At 40.0% G+C, this 26,935-nt stretch overlaps 7 protein-coding genes across 13 annotated transcripts; 3 read left to right on the forward strand and 4 right to left on the reverse strand.

The window, feature by feature from the left end:
* The first annotated feature begins 28 nt into the window (after window positions 1-28).
* On the forward strand, window positions 29-4,209 carry Syngr (synaptogyrin). The gene is made up of 5 exons (XM_017147880.3): window positions 29-594; window positions 2,105-2,336; window positions 2,397-2,536; window positions 2,601-2,772; window positions 3,021-4,209. Exons 1-5 carry the CDS (start codon window positions 466-468, stop codon window positions 3,071-3,073), a joined length of 726 nt encoding a protein of 241 aa, XP_017003369.1. The 5' UTR covers window positions 29-465; the 3' UTR covers window positions 3,074-4,209.
* Window positions 4,160-5,903, reverse strand: LOC108061579 (cystein proteinase inhibitor protein salarin). Of its 3 annotated transcripts, none has more exons than XM_070212150.1 (5): window positions 5,684-5,903; window positions 5,341-5,625; window positions 5,027-5,281; window positions 4,723-4,971; window positions 4,160-4,580 (listed from the first exon to the last, which is right to left on the reverse strand). In XM_070212150.1, exons 1-4 carry the CDS (start codon window positions 5,873-5,875, stop codon window positions 4,759-4,761), a joined length of 945 nt encoding a protein of 314 aa, XP_070068251.1. In that variant the 5' UTR covers window positions 5,876-5,903; the 3' UTR covers window positions 4,160-4,580; window positions 4,723-4,758. The 3 variants fall into 3 exon arrangements, with proteins under 3 accessions (XP_070068251.1, XP_017003366.3, XP_070068250.1); XM_017147877.3 differs by having other exon boundaries at window positions 4,160-4,667; XM_070212149.1 differs by having other exon boundaries at window positions 4,160-4,682.
* A 224-nt stretch (window positions 5,904-6,127) lies between these two features.
* On the reverse strand, window positions 6,128-9,613 carry CtsL2 (Cathepsin L2). The gene is made up of 3 exons (XM_017147904.3): window positions 9,508-9,613; window positions 7,849-8,177; window positions 6,128-7,026 (listed from the first exon to the last, which is right to left on the reverse strand). Exons 2-3 carry the CDS (start codon window positions 8,175-8,177, stop codon window positions 6,294-6,296), a joined length of 1,062 nt encoding a protein of 353 aa, XP_017003393.1. The 5' UTR covers window positions 9,508-9,613; the 3' UTR covers window positions 6,128-6,293.
* Window positions 9,614-10,830: 1,217 nt separating this feature from the next.
* Window positions 10,831-12,163, forward strand: LOC108061556 (uncharacterized). The gene is made up of 2 exons (XM_017147846.3): window positions 10,831-10,972; window positions 11,181-12,163. The coding sequence occupies exons 1-2, from the start codon at window positions 10,877-10,879 to the stop codon at window positions 12,105-12,107; spliced, it is 1,023 nt and encodes a 340-aa protein (XP_017003335.2). The 5' UTR covers window positions 10,831-10,876; the 3' UTR covers window positions 12,108-12,163.
* Window positions 12,164-14,818: 2,655 nt separating this feature from the next.
* LOC108061558 (UPAR/Ly6 domain-containing protein crok) lies at window positions 14,819-20,159 on the reverse strand. 3 transcript variants are annotated; one of them, XM_017147847.3, is made up of 4 exons: window positions 20,047-20,159; window positions 16,661-16,897; window positions 15,282-15,449; window positions 14,819-15,225 (listed from the first exon to the last, which is right to left on the reverse strand). In XM_017147847.3, the coding sequence occupies exons 2-4, from the start codon at window positions 16,716-16,718 to the stop codon at window positions 14,984-14,986; spliced, it is 468 nt and encodes a 155-aa protein (XP_017003336.2). In that variant the 5' UTR covers window positions 16,719-16,897; window positions 20,047-20,159; the 3' UTR covers window positions 14,819-14,983. The 3 variants fall into 3 exon arrangements, with proteins under 3 accessions (XP_017003336.2, XP_017003337.2, XP_070070021.1); XM_017147848.3 differs by lacking the exon at window positions 20,047-20,159 and adding an exon at window positions 19,501-19,560; XM_070213920.1 differs by lacking the exons at window positions 16,661-16,897; window positions 20,047-20,159 and adding an exon at window positions 15,649-15,789.
* An 848-nt stretch (window positions 20,160-21,007) lies between these two features.
* On the reverse strand, window positions 21,008-21,690 carry LOC108061495 (uncharacterized). Its single transcript, XM_017147726.3, has 2 exons — window positions 21,434-21,690; window positions 21,008-21,380 (listed from the first exon to the last, which is right to left on the reverse strand). The coding sequence occupies exons 1-2, from the start codon at window positions 21,669-21,671 to the stop codon at window positions 21,160-21,162; spliced, it is 459 nt and encodes a 152-aa protein (XP_017003215.2). The 5' UTR covers window positions 21,672-21,690; the 3' UTR covers window positions 21,008-21,159.
* A 493-nt stretch (window positions 21,691-22,183) lies between these two features.
* On the forward strand, window positions 22,184-26,912 carry fl(2)d (female lethal d). Of its 3 annotated transcripts, XM_070212878.1 has the most exons (5): window positions 22,805-22,920; window positions 24,487-24,810; window positions 25,000-25,124; window positions 25,187-25,520; window positions 25,590-26,912. In XM_070212878.1, exons 3-5 carry the CDS (start codon window positions 25,035-25,037, stop codon window positions 26,399-26,401), a joined length of 1,236 nt encoding a protein of 411 aa, XP_070068979.1. In that variant the 5' UTR covers window positions 22,805-22,920; window positions 24,487-24,810; window positions 25,000-25,034; the 3' UTR covers window positions 26,402-26,912. The 3 variants fall into 3 exon arrangements, with proteins under 3 accessions (XP_017003361.2, XP_070068979.1, XP_017003362.2); XM_017147872.3 differs by lacking the exon at window positions 24,487-24,810 and having other exon boundaries at window positions 22,184-22,920; XM_017147873.3 differs by lacking the exon at window positions 22,805-22,920 and having other exon boundaries at window positions 22,943-24,810.
* Window positions 26,913-26,935: the final 23 nt, after the last annotated feature.

Genomic DNA, 26,935 nt, shown 5'->3' on the forward strand with positions numbered 1-26,935 from the left:
GCTCCGACGTATGTAGGTATATTTAGCAAGAGTCCTGCGCGCTGACAGTCGAATTTCCGTTGAGAGCGAAGCTGGCGAAAAGTAAAAGTGAAAATCAGGCCCTTGAAATTTGTTCATCAATTATGGATTGATTACCACGAGCGAGTACAGTGATTTGTTTGCGAGCGCGGTTAACGGAAATTGATTTCGAAAAGAGTGTGGCGAAAATACGTGTTTATTTTGTCATTCTGTGCCGTAATCCATAATTGCGAGAAAGCACTCGAGCGCACCCACCCACACTACGCACGGTATATACACACAGTTGTGGGTGAGCCGCCCCCTTTTTGCCCTTGGCCCCACGGACCGAAGAAGCGTTCGATTTTTCACAACAGTCAGTGAAAACGCCAGCGGAGGAACCCTGAGAGGCCCGAGAAGCACGAGAATCAGAATCCCAACCAGCACGAGAACCGGAGACCCATTATCACCATGGACATGCTCAACCAGATACTCAGCATCAATAACGGTGGCGCCTACGGGGGCGGGAAGGCTGGCGGCGCCTTCGACCCACTCACGTTCGCCATGAAGCCCCAAGTTGTCATCAGGGCCCTCTGCTGGGTGAGTTCGGACAATCTGCGTCCGGGGAATCGCTGGGATTTGTGGACGCACACGCCACTCACACGACCCAATTGTCACACTGTTTACACAGCGCATAATTCATGAAGTAACGTGGAAAACATTGTCCTTCAAGACGGTTTATACCCAAAACTTCTGCTTTTATGACATTTTACCTGCGCTTTACTTTTAATTATTATGTCTTTAAATTAATGTGACTTTTATTAGTATTTTAAAGAGAACTATACATTTTTTTAAAGTCATAAACATTACGTTTATCTATAATTTTCTTGAAATCATATGGTAATATAATGTTTTTTGCATATTAAAAAGTGTTACATAAGCACGATTTTTTAAAATAAAAAATGAAGGCATTTTCTTACCATTTAAAATTTATATTTTAATAACTCAACGATATAAAAATGTCTCATCCTTAATGCTCTTAGTAATAAAGTTTTTAAATTGACTCAATAAAAGTGACCCCTATTTCCTATCCCATTAATGTCCCATTTCCCAGACGATTGCATTGTGTGCTCGTAAATGTTGCATAAACCGTAGGAGTATTACGGAATCTAAGTAAGCCGTGAATGTCGCCACATAAACGCAGTGGCACTCAAATGTCCGATTTGTTTACCCCCACATCGCAGGGGCGCTGGGGATTTGCAACGATGAAGGGGGGAGTAATATAGTGTTCAGCTGCAGAGCTCCCATAAAAACTCTCACGTCCATGAAAGCTTTATAATTAAATGTCGTAAGGCGCCCGGGCAATTGGCCACTAGGCTTAGGACTTTATTTTACCACCGACTAGATGTGCGTCACTATCGAAGTGGGAAAATGCTATAACCGAGGGGGCGGCAATTTGGGTCCTGTTTGCTTTCCATTTGTGTATACGTAATATTTACCCACTCTGTTGACCAAGGACTCTGCCATTGCGATTCCCGCCCTCCTGGCCAAACAAACTAAACTTGGCCTTCATTCCGCAAATTGGGTCACAAACATAAGTACGTGTCTGCCCCGATGTCTGTGTACTTGAACTTCTGGTTTGTTGCACCTGCTTAAGGAAATCAATACAGGAGTTCGAGTTCCATAACAGCCAGATATAAAAAAAGTTTGATTAAAAAGTAAAAAAAATTATATTACTGAAGTTCAAGCATATCTTGAAACTAAAACCACTGTTTGATTTTAATATATACATTTTAAGAAGTTTTGAGAAATTAGTAATTGGATTCGAGTTAACATCAAAATCAATGAGGTTTCAAATCAACTGTGATTTCAATTAATAAACAGAAGGTAAAAGGGTGTGAAAAGTACAATAAAGATATTCAAAACCAAAAGCCAGTAGTAAAATATAATTATTCCCTTACTAAATTAAAAAATATATTTAAAATTGGTCACCAAATGACTTATTCAGACACTCCTTTGCTGTAATATCCAACACATCTTTGTGCGTATAAACGCAGTATTAAAAGTTAATGTATGCCCTCACTCATAAAGAATTCACTTGATTTTTCAGCTCTTCTCGGTAGTGGTCTTCGGATGCATATCCTCGGAGGGCTGGACGGAGAAAGATGGCAAGGAGTACTGCCTTTATAATGGCGACGGCATGGCCTGCAAGTACGGTAACATGGTGGGCGTCTTCGGGTTCCTGGCCTCCATGGGCTTCATGGGCGGCGAGTTCCTGTTCGAGCGGATGTCGTCGGTGAAGAGCAGAAAGCGTTACGTCATGGCTGACATGGGCTTCTCGGGTGAGCTCAGTACATTCCTTTTGACTACGAGTCAAATCTAATGGCAATCTTTCATTGCAGCCTTCTGGACCTTTATGTACTTCGTGGCCTTCCTCTACTTGTGGTCCCAATGGAGCTCGTCGCCCCCACCACCACTGGGAATTGGAGCTGGAAGCATGAAGACAGCCATTTGGTTCTGTCTCTTCTCGATTGTCAGCTGGGTGGGTTGTAGTTAGTCCTTATTCTTCCATTAGTTTTCTGCTATTAACAAGGATCATTTCTTAGGCCCTCTGCGCTCTAATGGCCTATAAGCGTTTCCTGATCGGCGCCGGTGATGAATTCACCTCGGCCTTCGAAACGGACCCGGCCAACGTTGTCCATCAACAGGCCTACGGTTACTCAATGGACAACGATAATGACCAGTATAGCGCCTCACCATTTGGCCAGCCCCAACAGGGTAAGTCCATAGCCTATATTTAAGTTAAGATCATCTTTAAATTGATTTATTTTATCATTTTATAAAACCGAAAATTCAGATTATTTACCAATTGCTTAGTGCTTTCTTACAGATGCCATAAGATATTATTTTATTTATTAAATTTACTTTAAATTAGATTTTTGTTGCGGCTTTTCGTAGATAGGAACTGCAAGAAGCATTCTTGAATCTTATTAATAATTCGATTTACCCACTTCTTCTAAAAACAGGAGGCATGGAGCAGCAGCAATCCGGAATGGAGTACCAGCAGCCCACCTACTAAGGAATTTCCACACTTGCTCCTCCGTTGTCCGCACACACTCACTTCGATTTTGTAGTGCAACTGGCAAAGGTTTTACACGACTAAACAGCTACACACATGTTGGCTTTACCATATACACCGATGTCGAACATATAACAAGAGTAACCGAAACAATAACAGTTGATACAAACAAGCAAGCAGCAGCAGAAACCAATCCACGCACTGGCTATCCACTTTAGCTACCGGGAGAGTCAGGGGATATATCCGATATCGGATATATCAGATCAGATGTCAGTGTAGTTTTCGAATAACTCGTAAGCTAGCCCTTTAAGTTGAGTGTGCCGTTTTGTAGTGGAAATTTGTTGCAATTATATATTATACAGATATACAACTAGTTATATATCCCTTATGTATACATGCTACCCGCGCTTTCAACGTTGTTAGTTATTTAGTGTTTACTTGTACGTACCATATGATTTTGATTTGTGCCAGACCCTGGTCCCCCGACGATCAGCTTGTTAACAATGGCAATAGCTTGCAACAGAGGGAAACATGAAGTTTTTTAGATAAATTTACACACGTGCAGTGCAAATACATAGTTGAGAACGAAGCAATTTGGCCACCGGAAGAACAGACGAACCACTGCTCAAACCACATATCCAAGATCCATCTGGAGAACCCCACAAATAGACCTGCGGCCAGGGTCGAAGCTTGGTTAGATGAGCAGCAATACATAGCAACCACTACAATAAACGCCAAACAATATGTAAATTGTAAACCATAAGAGATCTTTAAACCGTAGAACTGTTGAAGGCATTTGGGAGATTACTGCAGGAATAGTTATGGTTCGCAATCACGCTGAAAAAATGGTATAGGGCTTGTTCAATGCTTGATGTTGCCCCTTCCTACCAAAGATTTGTATAGTAACTATAAATACCCAAAAGAAATGGAATTATACTTATGTGTACAATACCCATTATGCATTGTAATGGGGCGGTCGCTCCTTCGATATACTCAAATATCAATGAATGTAAACATATTGATTACATAAATGTTCACTTAGTGCAGCAACTTGCGATAACCTACAAATGTATTTGTTAAATTAAATACCATATACATATATATTATATATATTTACGGATTGTATGTGTAATACGAAGCGCCCTGTTAAATGCAACAAGGAGATAGGGATCTCAGCAAATATACAAGTATAAATTAATCATGTAGAATTCGTGTGCGTTAAAATGGTAGAAAACTAAAAACAAAATTTACTCATTTAAATAATAAAGATCGATAAAAATAGCGAACCCAGCCCAAAATCGGCTTGAACATTTGCGAACACTATTGAAACAGAGAAACTCCTCAAACAAGATTCTCAACTGGAAACCCCTCAAATAAAAATAAATACATATTTTTAAAAACCAACCCAAAATCATAAATGTTTTCTTCTTGGGCTAATTACCCTGTTTATGCGTATATCTGTGCTTAAAATGTATGTTCGTTATAATACTGGATTTACCGTAATTGCCTTTATATATTATTTTATATTATATTTTTTGGTTTGAGTTGTTAAAAGGTTCCGGGTCAGTATGTTGGATCAGCGTGTAATGTCAATCTGTAATTTATATATCTTTATTTCAAATTAAATTACTTATTCTAGCAAATCTTACCAAAAACTTTTCCCAGGGATACTCAATTCTAGTGGTTTATTTAGTGGTTTGTCCTAAAGGAAGGGGTCGTTGCTTGTTTTTCCACTCTTCAAAGGTAAGATCACTCCACTGATTTATGCCCTTCTTAAAGGATATGGTACCCAATTCGTATCTCACATTGTGTTCCTGAATCGCCTTCCAGTTAGTGCAGAATATATTTCGACGATTCTCAACTTCAGCAGCATCATGATATTTCTTTTCAAAGTCAATCTGTAATTTATTTGACTTTATTTTAAATTCATTTAAACCTGATACCATATCTTACCAGAAACTTTTTCCAGGCATCTTGGCATTTAATGTAGTCTTCAGCATCCTCAAACTCAGGAGCAAGAATGGGTCGTTGTTTATTTTTCCACTCTTCGATCGTAAGATCACTCCACTGATTTATGCCCTTCTTAAAGGACTCCTCACCGAGTTCGTATTTCACATTGTGTTCCCGAATGGCCTTCCAGTTGCCGCAGAAGATATTTCGACGTTTCTCGGTTTCAGTGCTATCTTGATAATGCGCTCTAAAGTCAATCTGTAATGTGCATACATAACTTAGTGTTAAATTCATTTAAAATTTCCACCATATCTTACCAGGAACTTTTCCCAGGCAGCCCGACACTTAACTTCATCTCTCACGTCCTCAGATACTCCAGTAGTGATTTCAGCCCCGGAAATTTCGGGATGTAGCCTTGGCCGTTGTTTCTCTTTCCATTCTTCAGTGGTAAGATCACTCCACTGGTTTAAACCCTTCTTGAAACTCTGATGTCCCGACTCGTATTGCAAATTGTGATCCCGAATGTTTTGCCAATTTTGGCAAAAGATTTTGTTTCGCTTTTGTCTTTCGAATTCGTTCTCGTACTTTATTTTAAAATCGATCTAGGGCGAAATATTTTCTTTAGCGATCCATCCTTGGAAATGTCTACTCAAAGCTTACCAGGAACTTTTGCCATGCAGACTGGCATTGACCCTTCACATCTGATAAGGTTGTAGATGTTTCAACTGGCTGGGTTGTGATTTTAGCGGCTGACGATGAGTCAGTTGTGGTTGTTATTGTGGGTAGGCCAAGGGCCACGCCTATCAAACACAGGATCAGTGGGACGCCAGCAATAATTTCACCTATGCCCATTTCGAAAACTTTTCTCGTACTGAGCAACGGACTACGAGAATCGCAAATTATATATGCGAATACTCAAAGATCAACTGCATCGAGAGAGGAAAGCCAAATAAGACCCCATGCGAGAACCGCCGATCTGTAATTCTCGACATTACCTGCTCTCTCTTCTTTCTTATTAAAGCGTTGGAGAGAGTATATGCAGTTTCTCAGTCAATTTGTGCATTCATCCACCGATAAACATTTCCCCGTATTGTTAGCAAAAGCTCATCGAACACGTACACAGATAAGGCACTTTGTTTATTTATTTTTCGAGTGACTAATGGACTGCATGTCGTCACTGCAACGCTACATACTATAGTAACAATGTTATAAATTCGTCGTTGTTTAATTGTCTATACTATCTATCTAACTACATTACATAGCTGTCCGCCTACAGAATGGGGTAGCTGCACTCGCTGGCGATTCCACAGAATCCGCCGGCATTACGGATCAGACGCATAAAGCCGCCCTCGCCCCAGTTCTGGGAGTACGAATTCTTAATGATCCAGTAGTCGCGCCCATTCTCCGATCCGTAGCCCACCACCGTGACCGAGTGATTCACCTCGCCCTGGTTGCAGTCGTCATCCTCGTAGATTCCGCCTCCATACTGCTCGAACGAGATGGTGTCCGCGTTCATCGAGCAGGCCAGCGGACCCAGGGTGGCGATCACCTCCTTCATCTTCTCCTCATCGCCCGGCGTAATGGTGGCGTAGTCACGGATCTTCACCAGACTCTCCCTGGGCGGACGACCGGCCGTCTCGTTCTGGCGGCACTGCATCTCCGACTGCGTGTACGGATACTTGTTGGCCAGCGTAACGCCATGATCGCGAATATACTCGAAGCCGTACTCCTGGAAGCCACCGTCGCATCCCATGTTGCCGTAGTCATCGGCACAGTCCACCAGATTCTGCTGCGACAGCGAGGCCAGCACGCCGGTCCGGCGGAAGATGTGGCCCTCGAGGGTTCCGGTGGTGGCGAACGACCAGCAGGCACCGCAGCCCACGCCCTGGAATCCGGGCGGCGTCACTCCTCCCTTCTCGCGCCAATCGAACTTCTCCGGCAGACTGGCACTCGTCGGACTCTTCTTGCCCGTCACGAAATTGATGTGGCCATTCGTGTACCTCCTGCAAAAGCATTAAAAGGCTTAATCTTTCTGGCTCTATTAAGTTGAGAGGTTTAATTAATTTTAAATTAAATAATCACTTTATTAGAAATGGGTGGGAGGTTTTTAAATAATGTCTGTAAAATGTAAAGACTTTTCATCCAGACTAGCATGTAATGTAACTACCGTGTAATGTAACTAGCTAACATGTAGAAATTTTCAAGATCGGCTAACTTTACATGACCGTAAAATGTAGACTGTTATGATAATATGTTTAACAGGAAATCAAAATGATGATTGATATTATCAATTTGATAATGAAAATATTTGTAAAATATTGTAAAACTAATAAAAATTAAATTAAAATACTTAATAAACAATAACAATACAGAATTCACCTTTTTATATTACTTGCAAGAATAAATATATGACCTTTAATTATATTTATTATCTCATTAAAAGGCATTTGATAACGCCCCTATGTTTTGACTATAACCTTATTATGATTGGCAAATAATCAAGGAAGTGCTGACTGAATTCTCAGAATAAACAGGTAATAAAAATATGATTATGAGTTCGGTCATATTCTGAATGATTTTGTTTACAAATTTTCAAACGAAAGTTATTCGCAGAAGGCAAGCCCTATGAATGGAATTTTTGGGAATTCATAAAACAAGTTTGGCATAATAGGAAAACCGAATGTCTCAGTCAGTCACAAACAAATGTTACAAATCATTTATAAACCAGATTATAAATTATAAGATGGGTGATAATTCATTCATTTGCTCAGGTTCTTCCCCTTTTAATTATGCTAGCTTGAATGACGTCAAGAGGTGCTACTTACTCGCCGAATTCGGAGACCTTTGAGCCCAGCAAGGTGCCGATCTCCTTCCTGGTCATGTCGGCCAATGGGTTAACTCCCAGGCGGAATCCGGCCACTCCAGTATCGGCGTTCTTGTTGCTCAGCGTGATCAGCGACATCTTGGCCGCGAAGATACTCTCGCGGTAGACCCGCTCCTCGTCCGAATACGTCTTGCCCGTTTGGCGGAGGAAATCGTCGAAGTTTTGGACATCGCAGAGCTTGGGGAACGATTGCAGTTGCTGCGATGACACAGCAGCCAGCATGGCCATTCCCAGCGCCAAATGCAGCCACATCGGTGAGCACATCCGCATCTGGGACGAGGGAAAACAGAAAGAGTGGAAAGCGTTAAGTAACCACTTGGCCAACACACAGAGTTACCCCATCCCTCGACCCCTTTATTTTTCCACATCTGTCAACGTTAATCACAGGCAAATTTAACCGGTCCATTCACCTCGAATCGAACTAGCCTGCCGTGCAGCTCGTGGAATATCTAATATCTGTGTAACTCTTTAAGGGAAATCACCCTATTAATATTAATTTATGTAGATAATAAAACCAATGAAACACCTTATGAAATACACATTTGGAAATAAGCAATATGTCTTGAAAGCAATAAATCAAATTTGAAGTCGTAGTCCAATAACAAGATTTCTTAATTTTTACCCAGATAATACTATTTAGTAAATATAAAAAAATTAAATTGGAGAAAAATTTTATATCACTTGAGACAAATATTTACCAAATCGGATAATTTTTTAGATTTAACCAAAATATTAAAAAAAATCTGTTGCATTTATTATTCTTCCTATTTAAACTTATGAAAATATTAAACAAAATTGAACTTGCAAAGTGAGTTTTAAATCAAACACGTTTTTAAATTGAACTTTAAAATCAATACTTTTCCAAGACACTAATTAATTGGGCTTTCTTCAACCAGCATGTAACCAAAGCACTTAACGATTTGTGTATAACAAATAACAACATAATTTCTTAGGTAATAAACCACTTAATGATCGATTTAACGGAAACAAATATTATTTGTTTTTTCTTTCCACAGATCACCCGCTGCTGTCATTAATCGCCTTAATTAATCACCCTCAGGTTAAAATCATGTCTTAATTTTTAACGCCAATCGATCTATCGATCTTAAGTTGACTTTTGAAGACAGCAGAGCATCTGATGTTCGCTATTTCGGTATAGATTGCATATACTTTGCATATAGTTTGATATCATATGCATCGTTATTGGTTGAATAAGCTCATTTGCATATGTTTAACATAATTACATTGGTGTAACCATTAGATTCGATCGAATTTCGACGTATTTATGATTTCGTGGAGTCGTCTCTCCTTTTATTTCTTTTGCTAATTTTAGCCTGGCCGAGGGCCAAATAAATCTAATCTAGATTAGGCAACCGCAGACAAAAATTTCACTTTCGAAGCCATAAATACGGAACACATGCTGGGACTGGTGAAAGGAGATGGATTCCCCTTTTCAGTCCCAATTTCCATTCAAATGTACGTTTTAATTGCAATTTAAGTTCTCTTGTACGTTCGATTTGCCCATAACAATGATCCATGGATGGCACACAGAAACCGAAAACACACACGACACAAAATGTTGAAAGCCCGGCTTAATCACCTTTTATAAGTATCTGAAAGATATATGTATCTTCCGTGTTCACAGATCTGGGCGAAGATGGCGCAGACACGAAGACCGGCGAGGTTTTAAGCTCCGCTCGCCACGCACACCTCGGTTTTATAGGGTCCGCGGGTCGGACCTGGCCTGTGGGACATCTGGCCGAAACCAGATGGGCCTCCAATTTGAAACTCTTTGAAGACCGAAAAGCACATTCATCTGCATTTCGACTGTCTTTTTGGTTTATGGGTCTATAAATATCGTAATTTGATGCATGTTTAGTAATTTTCTATTGGTCAATATGATGTATTTACTCATTTAAAACAAAAGAAAAAGAAAAGCGAAACGTGTTGTTAAAATTTAAACAGGTGGAAAAGTTAATAATCATCGATTTTATAAGTTTTATGTTTTCCGGTAATGTGTGAGTGTTTTTGTATATTTATGTTATTAATTTGTTTTATGAATGACTAAATCAAATTAACATTTGTTATGCCAATAAAATATAATACAAACATAAAAGAAAATATATGTGTATATATTTACATTTCAAATAACTACCACTTGAAGTTCTTCTTAGAGATAATTAATGTATTAGAATACTAATAAAGAATACGTAGCGAATTTATTTGCAGTTCAATTAACAGATTGGTGGTCGGCTATTACTCGAATATTTTAGTGAGACTGCCGAAGAGTTCGTTGACTGCCCGGTATCCCTTTTGGGTTTACTTTTTGCAGAGTTCCCAGAAGCTCGCGGTGTACCGATTAAAATATCTGTTAGACTTCCGCGATGGAAATTGCCAAACAACTCATTTAGCACTTGGTTTACAGACTTCAAACGGGCCTATCGACGGTGTTGCAATATTTATGGGGGCCCCATGAAAGTATGAATGTGATTAATCATGCCTGCGGAGAAGACACAACCTCGACAAGTGACGATAAGTTGGCGTTAGAGCCGCTTTTACGATGCTACACGGGCGGAGGGGTACGGGCATTTCTGAACTGGGGCAGTGGGGACTTCGAATTAACAGAGATACGAGAACCCAGCGAATCGCAACGATACGAAGCAGAGCGCATTTGTCGGGTTTATTGGGCAAACAAAGCGCACCCAAGACTTTTTCTTCTAACGGGGGTTTATCGAGACGACCGACCCACCCGGAATATAGACATGGTTACTACGCGTACTATATGTGCTGTGGGCCAAGTGCGAATTCAAGGCCTCATAGAAATCTATTTGCACTTTTCTTGCGAAAGTAAGTTGGTATGGTAAACTTCTATTTGCGTTTGCAATCAGAAGGAGACTCGACTTGGTGCCTATAAAAGACCGTTCCGTGGTTCTATGCGGCATCAGTTGGTTTAGATTTCGGGTTTCGTCATGTTCAAGTTGCTGCTTTGCTGTCTGCTCCTAACCGCCGGAGGCGGATGGGCCTTTAATCATGGCCAGGATTTAGTGGATTTCCAAACTTACGAGGTATGTTTGCTTGCGGATATTAAAAATGTTATGGAAAAGAGTGACTTTGTTGCCATACTTTCAAAAGGATATAAATCTATTAATAAACATTGTAATACGCAGCTGTAAATATTTAGTGATTTTAAGATTCGTTAATAATATTATACAATTTTTATCATAAAAAGTTTTATTCTTAGTTATTTTCTTATGATTTATTTTCCTTTTGCAGGAAAATTTCAACAAGACGTACGCATCAACTTCAGCTCGCAACTTTGCCAACTACTACTTCATCTACAACCGCAACCAGGTGGCCCAGCACAATGCCCAGGCGGATCGGAATCGCACCACTTTTCGCGAGGCGGTGAATCAGTTCTCGGACATCCGGCTGATCCAGTTTGCAGCCCTCCTGCCCAAGGCCGTGTCCACGGTGGTCTCGGCGGCCAGTGATCCACCCACCACCCAGACGGCAGCCGCCACCTACGACATCATCACGGACTTCGGACTGACCGTAACGGTGGAGGATCAGGGCGTCAACTGCAGCAGCAGTTGGGCCTATGCCACCGCCAAGGCAGTGGAGATTATGAATGCCGTGCAGACCGCCAACCCGCTGCCTTCTTCGTTGTCCGCCCAGCAATTGCTCGATTGTGCGGGAATGGGCTCCGGATGCAGCACTCAGACGCCCCAGGCTGCCCTCAACTACCTCACCCAGCTGACAGATGCGTATCTGTATCCGGAAGTGGACTATCCGAATAACAATACCTTGAAAACTCCAGGAATGTGCCAGCCTCCTTCTTCCGTGTCTGTGGGCGTGAAATTGGCCAGCTATTCGGCTGTGGCTGACAACGATGATGCCGCCATAATGCGTTATGTATCCAATGGTTTCCCCGTCATAGTGGAGTACAATCCGGCAACCTTTGGCTTTATGCAATACTCCAGTGGGGTTTACGTTCAGGAGACAAGGGCCCTGACCAACCCGAAGAGCTCACAGTTCCTGGTAGTTGTGGGCTACGATCACGACGTGGACACCAATCTGGACTACTGGCGGTGCCTGAACTCCTTCGGAGAAACGTGGGGAGAGGAGGGTTATATCAGAATCGTGCGCAGGTCCAACCAGCCCATTGCCAAGAACGCCGTCTTCCCCAGTGCGCTGGCCTAACGAGAACGCTACCCCTTAAAATATTTCAAATAAATAAACTCTATTTTATGTTAAAACCACGGTTTATACTTTAAATGAAAAGAATAAGACATAAATAGATTCATTTGGAATAGGGGAGTACTATCTTGCAGACCCCACCTGTAAAGTCTCATTCTAGAGATTTTAGTAGCTCTTCCAGAAAATGATTACCATATGCTTCTAATTGTTGTAATGGTTATAAATTTTAGCAAGAGTTTAAGCGATCCCAAAATTATCAATTTAATAATACAATACATTTTAAACAAATAGACTACAAATAGACTATATAGAAAGATTTTATATTAGTAAGATAGAAATCCAGATCTAAATCCCCCTTGCATTATTTATTAACTTTAGTTTCGTTTTTGTTGTGAAAGCTTATAGCTTTTTTGTCTCCATTTATTGAATTTACCATTTTATTTAGTTTATTTATTGATTTTTCATCTACAAGCGGAGCTTTACAGACTTAAATGCTAAAAATTAACAAGTTCACTTTATTTATTTTTCTTGCTTTTTGCATCTTTTTTTCTGCTTATGGATTTTATTCTATTATTTCTGCTGTGTTTTTCTGTTATAATCTTCTTGCATATTAAATAATTTTCCCATTTTGTTGCTATTCGTGTTGCTGTGATATAAAAACGAAAGGAAATGATATTGATATATATTTAGGTATTACAATTATGGTTATAGAATATTCGACTCAGCCAGCGCAGACAAAAGCTTTTTGGTGTGTGTTCTTTCTGTAGATTTCTTACTTTTGTTTACTTATCCATACATTTTTTAAGTTTCAGTAACTTGTTTGAAAACTTGTTATTATTAATAATTTCTCTTTATTATATTTCAATTGCGTTAAATAATTTGAAATATAAGTATGTATGTACGCTGTGTTTGCATTTTGTTTTAGTTTAGTTTTTATTTAGAATGTCTTCCGTCACTTGTGAAGCAAAGCTCAATGATATGATTCACGCTGAATGGTGTTTTAACTTCTGCTTTATTATTTCCAAACCTCAGCAGTTTATAAAGTTTTGCGTGATCTTGTGTTTTTATTTAGTTTTTATTTTGGATGTGCTTGACTTGCAATATTTTTGCGATACTCTCTTGGAAAAGTCTTTCCGATGATAAACAAAATTTAAATAATTTTCCGTCATATTTGGTTTAGTTATGGGTTCTTAAGTACTCTGACTAGTTAATGGATTATTGATTTTAAATTTGTCTTTTTCAATTTATTAATTTTTTCTTCTTTTTTCTATTACGATACAACGGCTAGTGTTTGTTATTCATTTTATAAATTAAAATTAGTTAGGTTTATCTACATACGCTCTCGCTTCTCTCTGTTGTTATCTCAATATCTTTCCATATAATTCTTAATAATATTTAACTAAATAGATAATGTTATATAATTTATGCAATTTTTTCATGTATATATATTTTTTTTCTACACAAAATGATGTGCTTGCAACTGGTTTTTATATGTTGGCTAGTGTTTCTGTTTATTAATATCTTGCCATGCTTTGTGTTGACTGTACCTTGTTTTGTGTTAGTATTGCATTGGGGACACAAATGAAAATATTTATGCACTTTCCGTCTAAAGTATTAGGAAGATTTATGTATATCAGCCACGTTAGCATTTCCACTTCCGCCAGACTTTTGTGGAACTCCTGTGAAAATGGTTTCCGGATCATAGCTGTGTAGTATGTATTGGTTTAGTTCGTATGAAGCTTATAATGGACAAAATTTATTTTTCCCTTTTTGGATTTAGTATTTTACGGATTCTCATTTGTTTTGCAGATAGGTTTATTTTCATTTATTTACTTCGTATAAATTTTAATAAGTTTCTCTTATTTATGAAAATCTATTTTCTGTTTTCAAATGAGTTATGAATACAAATGACTGCAAATTCTTTGCCGTAAAGATAGATGTTCGTCTTTAGAATTTGCAGTGATAGGCTTCATAAGGGGTCTGCCTTTAAGGATTGCCCTTTCCCATTTATTGGTTTAAAGTACATAAAAACTAATTAAGAACATTTGACAACATAAAAAAGAAAATAAACGGTTAATTTACTAGAAAATAAACCAAAACCAACCAAAAACCAACCAAAAATACAAAATAACATATGAGGTTCGGCATAATGGAATTGCAAATATTATTTATTGCAGGTTACTTCCCGTAAAGATAGATGTTATTCTTTAAAATTTGCACTCACAGGTTTCATAAAGGGCTTGGCTCTTAAGATTTACCCCATTTATAAACTGAATAAATAAAATCCGCTGGGTCAACTGAAATTCATTGCCAAAACAAAAATGGAATGAAAAAGTTACTAAAAGTTTACGGGTATACATTTTTACTCAAAATCCATAAGCCAAGAATAAGGAAACACCCATTTCTTCCGATCTTATGCAAAGATGGTCGATCTGCCTCAGAATAAAAGAGGTATTTCTGCACCATTGACTAATGTACTTTTGGGCTATGACTTATGTAGATCAGCGATCTGTATTGTTTCTTTAGGATTTCTGGGGTCGACGGTTACATTTTTTTTAGGCGGAGACATTTACTGGCAGTTTTTTTGTATTTTTAACTTAATTTCCAACAAAAGCTTAAACAACATATTTATTACTGCCCCCAAAAGTGTGATTACCATCTTGTTTTTATCCTGTTTCTTTTTATAAGGTGTATGTGTGAATCCATAAGGTAAGTTAATTTCCATATTATTCTTATTATTTTTACGCTTACGAACACATTAAATTAAATATTAAAGTAAATTATGCAACTAAATGATCATCAATTGCAGATCTGAAACGAAAAACCACTAAAACCAAAGTCGAAAACGAAACTCAGTGAAATGCTAGGTCGAGCTGAATTTACGAGCTCTGGAATCGTATTGTGTGCCTCGAGTTCAGCAGGAGCGCAAGTCCGGCGGCGAAGACTAGTGGCAGCATCATCCACTGGGCAACAGGGGAGTTGGCTCCGTTGCACAGATCCTTGGTGCAGGAGCAGTAGATGGCGGCCACGTCGTGGGTTCCCGAGCGCCTAACGCACTTGGTGTCGGTGTGTTCATCGGGGATATATCCGCAGCCTCGTACGATCCGGGTCTTCCCGTAAACTACAGGTTAAGTGGAGGTTAGTATGCGATCTTTTGGCTAACTGCTGTAAACCTACTCTTTTGAACGGTTTTGCGGCACAGGGTGGGCTTGTACTTGTCCTTCAGGTGCTCCAGTGGCTCCTGTTTGCTGCAGTTCACCTCGCCAATGGAGTACGGCTCGAAGGGATCGCCGCATCGGGGATCGAACTCGCTATTGCAGTCATAGCACATCAGGGCAGTAGTCACTAAAAAAATTAAAAATGAATGAATAATTTATCTTTTTCATTATTGATAAAAAGACAAGGAAAATGGTAATAAATAGATTTCACCAAAAGTGTTGAGAGAGAATTGTATCATTAATGTAATCATTTATTTACAATACGATTATTGAAACCATTTATGTAAGTATAATGATATAAATCTATAAAACCTTTCTCAATTTACTTTTCTATCTATATATATTTTCATATTAGTCCATAGTTGATAGTTTGTAAATCTCTGTAATCTGACTAATTGGATAAAGAAGACACTTTATGCGATTATCAGTTTCGACGTTGCGATTTGTCTGAAAGCTTAATTTTGTATGCAGCTTAAATTAGATAAGCTGAGGCTTAAATCAGCGGTTTTCGGATTTGCTTACAGTATGCAATATATTAACTGTCAAAAATGTAAATATCAATCTTAAAATAACTAAGGCTGCTTTGTTAGAAATAAGCTTTTGCAAGAGATTATGCACTGTGAAGTGAAGTGGAAACATAGACTTTCGCATTGTTTTTAAAGTTAATGACATTAACTCAATATTAATCCTGACTTTAAAGGGATTTATTATTATTGCAACTCTGTTCACTTTGAGTAATACTTTAATACAAATAAGTTTAAATTTGAAGCTGTTAAATAAATTAATAACTTCATTAGTTAAACATCATCAGTAATAAATATAAACGACTCCAAAATTAGGGCAGCTTATTAGCATAAAAGTACGATATATTTTAAAATAAATTTATTGGCTTAAAATTGTAATAATCCAAAGGCTTAATAGCTTAAAAATGCTATAATTCAAATTAATAAACAAACAAACCAAAACTTTGCTTCCAAAAAGAAAAAAATAACTAGACGAACTCGTATTTGTCAAAACAGCTTTATAATAAGAAAACTATAATACGGTTTATGGTCCATTTTGAAGTCAATAAAATATGAATATTAATATTATATCTTAACCAATGATGCGCAACATAACTATATACAATTTAAGGTCTCGGCCCTTTAAACACGTTTTTGTGCAGGGCTACGACCACTTTCTCCGATCCGTGGCATTATGGCATACTATATATAGTGTGTTTACATAAAGCCAAATGTCAGGGCTTGGAGCTGCGTCAGTGTGTGAGGGTGTGTGGGTGTATATGTGTGTGGGCTTGTATGTTTTTCGCATTGCATAAACTTTGGGGCTTTGGCTTACCTTGTATGCAGCAGAGCACGCCTAACAACAACAACGTCTTCTCCATGAACGGCGACATTTTGTATGTGTTTGGGTTTATCGGAATTAATTATTTATGCTTTATTTGTTTTTTATTTTTTATGAATCCACGCTTCTCTTGCCCGGCGGCTGGAGCAACAATTTGTTTGCTGACGCTTATGGATTTCGCTTTCGTTGGACAATTTGCGAACCGTTTCGATGCTACATTAGCATGTTAGCCTAAAAGTTACGACAAACAAAAAAGAAACAGGAAAGTTGGTAAAGTAATTTAAAAACATATATGCATTGCCTAATAACCCGTGGACGATTTGCGAGTGTGCTGCATTTAGTTCGACTGCAATGAAAAGTGAAAATCGCAGTGGCAAAAATAAATCCAAAAGGATGGAAGAAGGCGAAAGAAAGGGGCAAAAACACAAAGTGGGACGCAGAAGAAAAGCAAGAAGAGTGCAATCCGAGGTGCGGGGAAAAGGGACGGCAGGGCGACGGCGCAATGCAACTAAAGTGCTCTCTCTTTCACCCCCACTTCCTCCTGCCCATGCTCGCTCTCTTTCTCTCCGATGACGCGCGCCCTCTAGCGACCCAATTAGTGAGCTTGTGGATCCCATGTGGCTCCCATTCGAACGGAGCTTCTTGCCTGTTTTTTTATTTTTTTAATTTTTATCCGTTTTTTTGTATTTTTTTCTTGGGATCGACTGTCCATTTAATTGGATTGCAATGATTGCTCAAACGCAGTACCAGCCCCTTCACCCTTTCTCCCCATTGATTTTCCCAGGCATCGCTCCACAGTTTTTGTGGATGGTGGGAAATTGCTAACGGTTGTCGGTAGCTAGGTAACAAATTACCAATATGTACCTCCCATAAAAACCCCCCACACCATTCCCCCGCTGCCTGGGCCTTTTAATAGTTTAGCCAGCGTTTGCGATTTGTGGCCAAGTGGTTTTATAGGCCCTTTCCCGACCGACGGCTTAATCTGTTTTCCTTTTTTATATTTGTCAAGCGAAAGGGCTTTGTTGGGCTTTGCCAATGCTTAGGGGATTGTCTTCAAATCTGATTAAGAGGTTTTTAGTGGGCGTAAAAAGTTACCTACAATACTTTTGAAAGAACGATTTACTACACTTATCTATAAAACATAATACATATGAAGCTTATTGCTATTATTGTATTTTTTGGAAATTGAAAAATAAATTAAATAGGTATCCCAACAAAAGATTCTTAAAACTTACAATTTTTAGATATTTTAATAAGAAATTGAATAGGTATCCCACCAAAAAGTTTCTTAAAATTTTGTTTTTGATGAAGAAACTTAAAAATATAGAAAAGAATTTAAAAGGGACAACCAATTGGTTTTCTATAGAAAATTAAGTTTTCAATCTTTGGAAAAAATCTTTGGAAAAAAAATGAATGAGATTTTCCAATTCCTTCATATAAGTATCCACATTTAAATATTAAAGGAGTCCTAATTGACTCTACATGACTCACATGGCGACCCCTTTATGACTTCACTTAGAATTTAAATAACCAATTTCCCGGCCACTCAAGTAATTACATTGTCAACCCATTTCCGGGACGCCTGCAGTTCCATTGGCCATTTGGGTCTAAATGTAACCACAACCCCGTTGCCTACCCCTTATGGCACGTAATCGAGAAAAGTGCAATGCACTGAAGCCATAGCTCGATTCTAGAGCACAGTAGTTGGGGGCCCACTCCGAAATTGGCCAGAGCCGAGAAACGGGGAAAGACAAAATGAGCAGACAGATCAGAGTAGGAAATATTACGCATACGCCCCGATGTAGCCAACGAAATTTGGGTTTCTGGCACAGAAACTCAGGTGTCGAAGGAGGTGGATACCTCCGTATATGCGAGATGGTTAAAAATCGAGCAAATGAAAAGCCAATCAATATGGTAGTCAAGGGGCCGTTGTCATGTCGGCCACTCAATCCCAACGAAATGGGGTTGTTGTTGGTCAGCGGACAAGCGGAACTGGAAGAGCTCCTCCAATCGACAGGCAATATGGGCCTGTGTGATATGTGGCGATAAAGTGGGGGCGGCTGACTTGATTGAGTGGGTCTATTTCATGTTAGTTTCCCATCAGCATTTGATGTTCAGTTGCATTTTGCAGGACATGCAACACCATGCTTCTCCCCTCGGAAAATTCAATAACTGACCCAGTTCAGGTCCCGTTTTAGCCCACTTTTCCTCTATACCCCTACCCTATTTTTTTGTTATCAACTGTCTCCGTCTTTTGGCATTTCCTGCGGGAAATGTTTTGAGTTGCCTTCCTGCCAGTGGGCTTTTCTTTGAGCTGGTTCTTTTTGTTGTTATGTAATAGCCCAGACAATTGGCAGAGGCACGAATCTGGCATATCGATTTAGCCATTAAAAAAATGGAACGAACAAAAAATTGAGCAGTACAAGTGGCATAGAAAGTCACTCAGGTAAAATTATCAGGGGGTTGGGTCTGCACTCTCGTTGTGTAATGTCGTCGAAAACGTCGAGGATTAAAGGATTCTTGGTCTTGGATGGCATTTTGCAAACTCGGCTATCAGCTAATTAGCCACTTTAAGGTTAGGTATTGTACTTTTACTATAGCTATTATGGTTTATTTCAAGAACCATTTAGTTTAAGTTTCATAGTCCATTTTCCTTCCGAACCATTTGCAGTTCCAATTCGTTTTGTAATCACTTATGCACTTTGTTTCTCCATTATTGTAAAGTCACTTTTCACTTTTACTTCGGCAGTTATATAATAGCAGACCCCCACGAATATTCTCAATAGTTTTCCACAAAGTTTTCCTTTCGAAACAATTTTCTTTTATTTATTTACGTAAGAGTGGAGACATTTGGAATTTCCCTGGCTCTCGAACTATTTCAAGCTGATGACACCAAAGTGGAAATGAAAGACCACCGAAATGAAAAGCGAAAAGAAAATCGGATGTCAGGGAAAAGGGCTCAGCGAGGGTGGGGAAAAGGGGTGGTTCGTGGGTGAAGGGGGTGGATAGTTGTAGGCGAAGGGTTCTCGCGGGTGGGCCGATTTAAGTGCGATTTCAGTGCAAATTCTCTCGCAAGGACGAAGCACAAAGTCAAAGCGACCAAGAGAAACAGAGAAAGAGAGAGCCTGTCACCCTGAGAATGAGAAAGAGAGAGAGAGAGAGAGGGGGCGGTCTTCAATAGAAATAGAGGGGTGCGAGCGCCCTTTTGAGAAACCAAGCGAAAAAAGTTAAATCGATAGCGAACCGCGCCACTGAAACGGGATTATCTAACACGGCTTTACGGAAAAGTGGGCCCAGAATCGCGAAATTTTCGCCACTTTACACCCGATTCGATTTCTCGGCTACCCTCTCAGTCGTTACACAATCGAATTCGGACTCACAATTGTCGATATTATGGCCAAAGGTTTCCTTATTTTTTGTGGACTCTGTGATGCGGTCACGCGACGCGATGCAACCCCAAACACGGTGAAATTCTTTCTGAGCGCTCTGCCAAATCCGCAGCTGTCCGCAGGCCGCTTCTCTGGCGGCCGGCGAGATTTCCGAGATAGTTCTCTGGTTCTCCGGGGACTTTTTCGAGAGCGAGACTGCGCACTAAACACCCTGCCAGTCCTGACCCTTTTTAAAAACATTTTTCAGTTGATTTTTTATTCTTAAATGTTTTTTAAAGTACTTAAAATGTTTAACAACGAGAAAAATTTTCCGTAAACATAGAGCTGTTTAAGATCACCAAATACACATATTTTTAAAACTCAAGAGATTATTGTTTGAAAAATTTTAAATTTCAGTAGTGAAAAGTTTAATTTAAATTCATCTGTACACCCTTGTAAAACATTTTTTAATGAACATTTAGGGGAAAGCTTAGAAATTTGAAACTTTATGAAATGGCCTTAATCAATTGTGAGAAAGCCATAAATTTTATACTGAAAACTTATGGATCTCAAGCAAAGAGATTTCTGAGGCCATATTCCAGCCCAGAGTAGAGTCGCACAGTAATAAGTTGTGTTGAGAACTGAATATTGAGTCTGAGAGGTGCGAGCTCTGCAGATAAGGGATCCAAAAAGTTCATCAGTGAATAGATTAGTACTTGCAAACATATTTATGAAGTTGATCAGCGTAACAATGAGTCGAACAAATCACTGCGACAAATCACTTTGGAAAAAAATATGTTCTGTTGTAGCCCTAGAACTCTGAAAAATCAGCTATTATAGTTTGATCAAAGGACTTAAACTACTGATATATTCAAGATATATGAAAGTACATAGAAGAGGGTACTTGTTTTTGGAGCACCTTGCAATGACATTTTTAGTGCTTTTTCTATAAGATTGAGTTTAGAGAAGGAGCTTTCATTCCATTTTATCACATTTTATTGAAAAGCATAACTTAACATTTAACTTACACATTATTATTGAAAACCCTTATATTCAATATTAACATAACATCAATTTATATCTACAACCTGATTGGCGACCGCGTTTAGGAACAGTTTCATTCATTTAGCTCTTAATGGCAGTCGTTATTTCGGTCCAGAAGGCCTGAACCTCGGGATCCTGCATTAGAATGCGTTTTTTAACGTTCAAAACCATGTTTAAAATGTCGGCGTTTTTGCAACAATCCCGTTTTACAGATTTGCCATCCGTCGCCTCCGGAGAATATCCCTCCGGTTCCTGTTCCTCCAGGGGATCTGCTTCCGCCGCCGGACTGCCTAGTTGTCCAACTGAAAAAAAGGCTTATATAAATCAGTTTCTCACGCAAAATAAAACAACTCACCTTTCTTGCACTTCGTTGCCTCTGTTTTGGGTTTTTCTGTGCGCTTTTGGTAGGGTTTTCGAGGCTTTGAAACATCTTTTACCTTGTTGCGCTTAGGATTGGGATCACTTGGCAATAATTCGGGGCTCTCGATGGGATTATCCGCATCCTGCTGCAAGCGCCGCTTGACGTGCAAATTCAAGCGCTCCTTGATGTTCTGCTGCTCCAGTTTGACATGTATGTTCGAGGATTCAGCCATATTCTTACGTTTTTAAAACAAATCAGTCGACCAGAGTGACCCCCCTGGACTCCGTAAAAAATAACAACATTTCGGCTATATTAGGAAAATTTAAATGCCCTGTTCCCACTAGTATCCGCCTTGTAATATATTCTGTCATCGCGTTCAATTTTCTAATTATTTAAAGAAAAATATTGTAATCTGGATTCGAATTCGGCAGAAGTTAATTTTTTAATGAAATCCAATATTGTGATTTTAACAAGTAAAACAGAAAAGTAATAATACTAATAATTCAAAACGTAGAAATATTTTGGAAATATTATTATTGCTAATTAATTAATACCTTTGGAAAGAGAGCATCGAGGTATCTCAAAATATCCTAAATTATATCTTTATAAATTAGAAACTCCTGCCAGTGTGTACACCCAACAGAACCGGACGATTGGATTGTGCCCTCGCTAGCACATATCTGAGTTCCGAACCCAGGGTTGCAGTCGGATTAATGGCAAATTTGGTATTTTCCAGCTCCGCCATGTTGGATTCCGCACAACAGTTAACAGCAGCAATCGAGAAATCAGCTCGCAGCGTTGAAAAATCAAGAAATAACGCCGTTAAAGTGTCCCCAAACGACCAAAAGCATACGCAAAGTGTGAATCAAAGGACAATCCAGCGATAAATCATTAATTGAGCGTTGAGCCAGCGCGAAAAGTACGCGAAATCGACGTTTTGCAAACGTTCGCAATACGCGTCGCCATTGGTGCATGCGAGTGTGTGTGTGAGTGAGGGAGTATTGGTGGGCAGCGTCTGTGTGCGTGTGAATGTGTGAGCGAGCGGCCCCTATGAAAAGCAACAACATCAACCACAACAACAACAACGCCAGCAAAGGACCGACAACAACAAGAGCGTTTTAATTTGCAAATAATGAGTGTCGCTGCAATGACTATGGACGATCAAAGACCCTTGATGAACAGTTACGACAAAATGCCCCCGACCAAATACGAGCAAAATCTAAATATCCTAAACAGCAGCCAAAATAGCGGAGTCAGCGGCGGCCCCGCCTCCCCAACGCCCTCGGGCCTCGAGGATCCGTCGTCGCACCATCACCATCATCACCATCCGCATCCGCATCCGCACCATCATCACCATCAGGAGCAGCAACATTTGCAGCAGCAGCAGCAGCAACAGCAGCAGCAACAACAACAGCAGCAGCACGCAGCAGCTGTTGCAGAGGCTGTTGCAGCCGCCGAACAGCGACAACGCTTGCTCGAAGGTATTTTGCACATTTTGGTACACTGCTATCTGATCTGATCCAAGGGATCTGATCTGTATAATACCCCCTATATACATACATACTCGTCTCAAAAACAAAACCACGATCTAAAGTGTCAACTCTGTGTAAATTGTATAAAGGAGAAGCGTAAATGGAAACTTGGTTTATTTAGTTTACTTCTGTCCCCACTCCATTTGGGTTTCTTGTGACATTGAATTTGTTTATGAAAAACACTCGGAAAAGAACTCAACGTATACGATTACCCTGTGAATCTAATCGAAGCGAACACTCTTTTTAACGAACATTCTTTCAGCGGCGTTTTGGTTAAGTTTTGAGTTATTTTTTTACACACCACCCCAGAAAATTTCAATTCAGTGAAAGTGCTTTAAAAGGACCACGAAATGAGTTAATAAATGAAATACCTCAATATAAACTATGAGAAAAGGCAATGAGAGCCTCAAATATCTATAAAGTGCTTATAAAGTGTTGTGCAAATGAACTATCTAAAAAATAAGTTACAAAATAATAATAAATCAAAATATAATAATCAATAATAGCTAGAAAATAATAAATAAATATCACTAAAGAGCTAAGGCTTCTTATAAAAGTTAAGAGCATACATAATCTTAAAATGAAATGAAACACGGGTTTCTTGTAACATAATACAAAATATTATCAAATATTTAAAGAATTCAAAGCGAAGGTTTCCAATTTCCCCGTTTTCTCGCCTTTTCGTCGTCTTTGCGGTGTACAGTTTTCGTTTTGCGACCACTTTTCGTTTGCCTACGTGCCAGAAGAAGAAGAGGAAGAAGTAGTGGAGAGGTGGGGACAAGAAGAAGAAGAGAGCCAACGTGTCTGCGCCCCCCGTCCCGCCCCCTAGTTCCGTCTATTTCTCTCTCTTTATGCCCCCCTCACACTTTCTTGTTGTTGCTTAAATAATAATGGTAAATAACCAAGTAAATAAGTGACAGTGCATAACCGAAAAGAAAATAAAGTAAAATTATTTTTCAGTTGAAATTGTGGTGAAAAAGTGAATGCCAAAAACTTTGCCTCGTGTGTTAAATAATAAATATTCAAATGAAAAGGCGCCAAACCAAAGCGCTGTGAACATGTGTGTGTGTTAGCGTGTGTGTATTCGCAATTGATAAGATTATTCAATTGGTTTTTTTAACGCCTAAGTGGCCGCCAATTAATCAATTTACATGCTATGTGGGACACACGCACACACATTTGTTTGCATCGGTAAAATATAAATACATAAATAATTGCTCGCCTGAATAAATACAAATACAAAATAAAATACGTGTTTGCACAACAAATACAACAAAAATGCAAAGTCAATAAACTTTTTGTATGACAAAAGAGTGTTCGAAAATGCCGCAGAAAAAGAGAAGGGGAAAAGCTTTTCAAATCCATGCGTACATATGCATATACATATGTATATACGAAAAAGCTTTCGAGAGCGGAGTGTGTGCGTCGAGTTTTTTGCAAGTGTTTTTCAAAAATATTTTCAGTTTTGCCATGCCCACAAAAAATGTATCAATCACTCGTCGTTGTTTTCCACAGTGTACGCAATTCCGAAAATGTCGCGAAGATTCAATTTCAATCGCCAACCAAGTTCGATTCTAATGCAAATGCAAAAGCAAGAAATCAAAATGAAAATAATGGCAGGTGTGGTTGTTCAAGTGCCAGAGATAATGCCAGAGATAACGAGCAAATCGATATCGATATCGCAATCGATCTCGAGATCGTGTCCAAGTTCAAGTGGTTGTGACCCTCGCATCGAATCAAAATCAATACCAATATCATTATCAGCAAGCGATTGACGACGGGATGCGGCCTTTTCCAACGACCATGTCACGAACTTACACGAATGATTGCAACGCATTGGTATGATTTCGTATTAAGTTCCACCTAAAACAAACACTTTGCCTTGCCCATTAAGAACTTGTAAAATATACCTATGACTAGTACAATACTGTAATGTCTCGTGCAAACCAAAAACAGAGTGGCTCTCTCTCGGCTTGGAAGCAGCGTTTCTTGAGATATCCCTAGCTAATCCTATCCTTCGATTCGCAGATGAGATCGAGAATCTCAAACTGGAGCAGGTGCGCATGGGTCAGCAATGCGCGGATGCCCTGCGCCGCGAGAAGATCCTCATGCGGCGGCTGGCCAACAAGGAGCAGGAATTCCAGGACTACGTGGTAGGTTTACCTATACTTAACTTAAAGTCTTCAAGTACAAATCATTATCTTATCCCATTCAGAGCCAAATTGCCGAGTACAAGGCCCAACAGGCACCCACTGCCTTGGCTTTGCGCACTGCCCTTCTCGATCCTGCGGTGAATCTCCTCTTCGAGCGGCTCAAGAAGGAACTTAAGGCCACCAAGGCCAAGCTGGAGGAGACCCAGAATGAGCTGTCCGCCTGGAAATTCACCCCGGACTCCAACACCGGCAAGCGCCTGATGGCCAAGTGCCGACTGCTCTACCAGGAGAACGAGGAGCTGGGCAAGATGACCTCCAATGGCAGGCTGGCCAAACTGGAGACGGAGCTGGCCATGCAGAAGAGCTTCAGCGAGGAGGTCAAGAAGTCGCAGTCGGGTAGGTTTAGTATAATTAAAACAGAAGATAATAACAATGGCTAATAAAATCTCCCCAATTCCCCAACAGAGCTGGACGACTTCCTTCAAGAACTGGACGAGGATGTGGAGGGCATGCAGAGTACCATTCTGTTTCTGCAGCAAGAACTGAAGACAACGCGCGATCGCATCCAAACGCTGGAGAAGGACAACGCCCAGCTGAAGCAGGCTAGCACCAAGGAAGAGGTCGTGGCACCGGCGACAACCACCAATGGCGGCACCAACAAGACGTTAGGCAAGCTGGAGACCATCGATGAGAACGCCTGTTTGGCGAGTAGCCCAGCAAATCCAGACTGTTACAATGGCAACAGCGCTAACAACGAACCGATCGTGGCCGCGCCACAGATACCACCGGCGGATGAGAGCAGCAATGGCAACGGGAATGCGGCGCGATTGGCTCGCAAGCGAAACTATCAGGAGGAGGAGTTGCCGCCAATAATCGTGATGCCCACAACCACGCCAGCCAGCATCCCCGTCCAGGAAGCGCCACCGCCAATTAGGGAAGTTGCCGCCCCTCGAACTCTGCCGCCCAAGAAGTCCAAGCTGCGGGGCATCACCACGCGACGCAACTCGCAGCTCGAGGAGGAACATCAGCCAGTGACGACGCCAGTGGCCGTGCCGCTGATCCTGGACAATGCCGTGGTCGGAATGGCGAGCGAAGAGGCGGCCGCCGCTGCGGCGGTGAGCAACAACAACGCGGAGGCGACGGGAGTGCCAGTGGGAGGAGCTCCCGGCGAGGCCAGCGATCCAGCTGCTCCGGCGGCACCGGCGCGCATCCTGACCCGTCGTCGGTCCGTTCGCATGCAGCAGAACGGCAGCGGAGCGGTCGACTATTCCACCTAAGCGCTGGCGGGGTGCACTCTTTATGATTTCGTCATATTGATCGTTAATTCCTGACGTTTACTTTTGTGAATTGAGATTTCAGAACAGAGAGAGACTTCATTTTATAATTCTAACCTATCGTATTAGATTCTTTTATTTTTTACACATTGTCTTGTAAAATACGTTTATTATTTTGTTTGCATGCAGCATAGGCATACGTAATACGCGAATTAATTAGAAGTCACTGCTATACATACGAAATACAATATGTAGAACAGTGTACCACTTCAGCACATATATATGGTCGATCTAAACGATAATGCTAAAACTGATTACCTATTTATGTTTTTTTAAACCACGGCAACTACTGAAAAGCTGAAAAAGAGAACTTCGACAAAACAAAACTCGTCATTTAGCTAAATTAGATTTTAATTATCAACCTAAGGCATTTTTGTAAAACGATGAAAGTTGTGTAAAATAATATAAACTTGTGTTAAAATAAATTGTTAAGTATAACAAATATTTCAAATAACCAGAGTACTCTTCATTGACCGC

The sequence above is a fragment of the Drosophila takahashii genome, chromosome 2R (assembly GCF_030179915.1).
Source record: "Drosophila takahashii strain IR98-3 E-12201 chromosome 2R, DtakHiC1v2, whole genome shotgun sequence".
NCBI lineage: Eukaryota > Metazoa > Arthropoda > Insecta > Diptera > Drosophilidae > Drosophila > Drosophila takahashii.

What these genes read in the sequence shown, in the direction of transcription:
- Syngr (XM_017147880.3), top strand. Translation starts at nt 466, where the DNA reads ATGGACATGCTCAACCAGATACTCAGCATCAATAACGGTGGCGCCTAC. An exon ending in TCATCAGGGCCCTCTGCTGG is followed by an intron (nt 595 to 2,104) that starts GTGAGTTCGGAC and finishes TTGATTTTTCAG; the next exon opens with CTCTTCTCGGTAGTGGTCTT. An exon ending in TCTTCTCGATTGTCAGCTGG is followed by an intron (nt 2,537 to 2,600) that starts GTGGGTTGTAGT and finishes ATCATTTCTTAG; the next exon opens with GCCCTCTGCGCTCTAATGGC.
- LOC108061556 (XM_017147846.3), top strand. Translation starts at nt 10,877, where the DNA reads ATGTTCAAGTTGCTGCTTTGCTGTCTGCTCCTAACCGCCGGAGGCGGA. An exon ending in TGGATTTCCAAACTTACGAG is followed by an intron (nt 10,973 to 11,180) that starts GTATGTTTGCTT and finishes TTCCTTTTGCAG; the next exon opens with GAAAATTTCAACAAGACGTA.
- LOC108061495 (XM_017147726.3), bottom strand. Translation starts at nt 21,671, where the DNA reads ATGGCTGAATCCTCGAACATACATGTCAAACTGGAGCAGCAGAACATC. An exon ending in GGCAACGAAGTGCAAGAAAG is followed by an intron (nt 21,381 to 21,433) that starts GTGAGTTGTTTT and finishes CCTTTTTTTCAG; the next exon opens with TTGGACAACTAGGCAGTCCG.
- CtsL2 (XM_017147904.3), bottom strand. Translation starts at nt 8,177, where the DNA reads ATGCGGATGTGCTCACCGATGTGGCTGCATTTGGCGCTGGGAATGGCC. An exon ending in AAGGTCTCCGAATTCGGCGA is followed by an intron (nt 7,027 to 7,848) that starts GTAAGTAGCACC and finishes ATGCTTTTGCAG; the next exon opens with GAGGTACACGAATGGCCACA.
- LOC108061558 (XM_017147847.3), bottom strand. Translation starts at nt 16,718, where the DNA reads ATGTCGCCGTTCATGGAGAAGACGTTGTTGTTGTTAGGCGTGCTCTGC. An exon ending in CGTGCTCTGCTGCATACAAG is followed by an intron (nt 15,450 to 16,660) that starts GTAAGCCAAAGC and finishes TAATTTTTTTAG; the next exon opens with TGACTACTGCCCTGATGTGC. An exon ending in CCGCAAAACCGTTCAAAAGA is followed by an intron (nt 15,226 to 15,281) that starts GTAGGTTTACAG and finishes CTTAACCTGTAG; the next exon opens with TTTACGGGAAGACCCGGATC.
- LOC108061579 (XM_070212150.1), bottom strand. Translation starts at nt 5,875, where the DNA reads ATGGGCATAGGTGAAATTATTGCTGGCGTCCCACTGATCCTGTGTTTG. An exon ending in CTGCATGGCAAAAGTTCCTG is followed by an intron (nt 5,626 to 5,683) that starts GTAAGCTTTGAG and finishes ATTTCGCCCTAG; the next exon opens with ATCGATTTTAAAATAAAGTA. An exon ending in CTGCCTGGGAAAAGTTCCTG is followed by an intron (nt 5,282 to 5,340) that starts GTAAGATATGGT and finishes TGCACATTACAG; the next exon opens with ATTGACTTTAGAGCGCATTA.